Here is a 993-nt window from a genome sequence, read left to right on the forward strand (position 1 = left end):
TTCTCGAAGGGAGTGTGAGTCGTATACCTACGTTGAGGAATTTTAGACGTCAGTAGAGTATTTGAGTGTTACGTCCTCAGCTCTGTATAGACTGGGTGACGCTCAGTAGTCTTGAGGAACGGTTTATCGCGGGTTTGTCGTTCGAGGGGTTTCTCTCGATATCTCGCGTTTATCCGTCGGTTATTGAAGCCGCTAGTATTCTATTGGTGGTTATCTATCTGTGGGGGTTGAGAAGCACTTACTGTGTTGATACAGGTGCTCTCTTTACTGGGTTTTTTCTCATTCTCTACGATAATGGGTATGCTTATCGATGATTTGATGGTTCGCTTCGAGAAGATTAGTAAGGATGAGTCTATCGATACCAAGGAGATGGTTACCTTCATCGAGTTGTTGGATGAAGCAGTTCAGTATGCCGACCAGAACAGGGATGTTGCTGATAAGAGGGGTCAAGTTCTTGAAAAGTTGGTCAAGAAGCTTTGTGATAGAAGCCCTATCGATGCTGATACGGGTATTAAGCCTATTGATGAGTTGCGTCATGTGGTTTTGACTCCTAATGTGTCTTATTCTGATGTTGTTCATCAGCAACGATTCCGTTGTCCCACCATTAATTATCAGTATACCTCCGATGCTATAAAAGGTGCTGGTTCTAGTAAGAGTCGTAACCGTTTACCTTATCTCCATGTTGATTGGTTGGGGTTTTTGGCGGTTCCTTCTCTCCAGCAGGCGGATATGAATTCGTTCGAATGGTTGGTTATGAATATCCCGGTACTGAGGTCTGTTATGATACTACCAGAAGTTTGGGGGGTTATGCAACCTACCTTACGTCTCTTTGTTCTACACGGTAGGACGAAGTTTCGCAGTCGCTACGCTGGTAAGGATGTTATCAACGCATTGGATATGGATTCTGAAGCTTTGGTGCGTAGTCCTACTTTGTGTACTGTGGGTCACGTTATTAGGATGTTGGTGGTACTGACCTTCTATGATGCGTTAGGT

The 993-nt window shown here is 44.3% G+C and overlaps 1 protein-coding gene across 1 annotated transcript; it reads left to right on the forward strand.

Moving 5' to 3' along the window:
- Positions 1-294: 294 nt before the first annotated feature.
- On the forward strand, positions 295-983 carry Pmar_PMAR016361 (hypothetical protein; the record flags this gene model as incomplete). Its single annotated transcript, XM_002772581.1, has 2 exons — positions 295-915; positions 957-983. 2 exons carry the CDS (start codon positions 295-297, stop codon positions 981-983), a joined length of 648 nt encoding a protein of 215 aa, XP_002772627.1.
- Between the last annotated feature and the right edge of the window lie 10 nt (positions 984-993).

The sequence above is a fragment of the Perkinsus marinus genome, assembly GCF_000006405.1.
Source record: "Perkinsus marinus ATCC 50983 genomic scaffold scf_1104296960734, whole genome shotgun sequence".
In the NCBI taxonomy this organism is placed as follows: Eukaryota; Perkinsozoa; order Perkinsida; family Perkinsidae; genus Perkinsus; species Perkinsus marinus.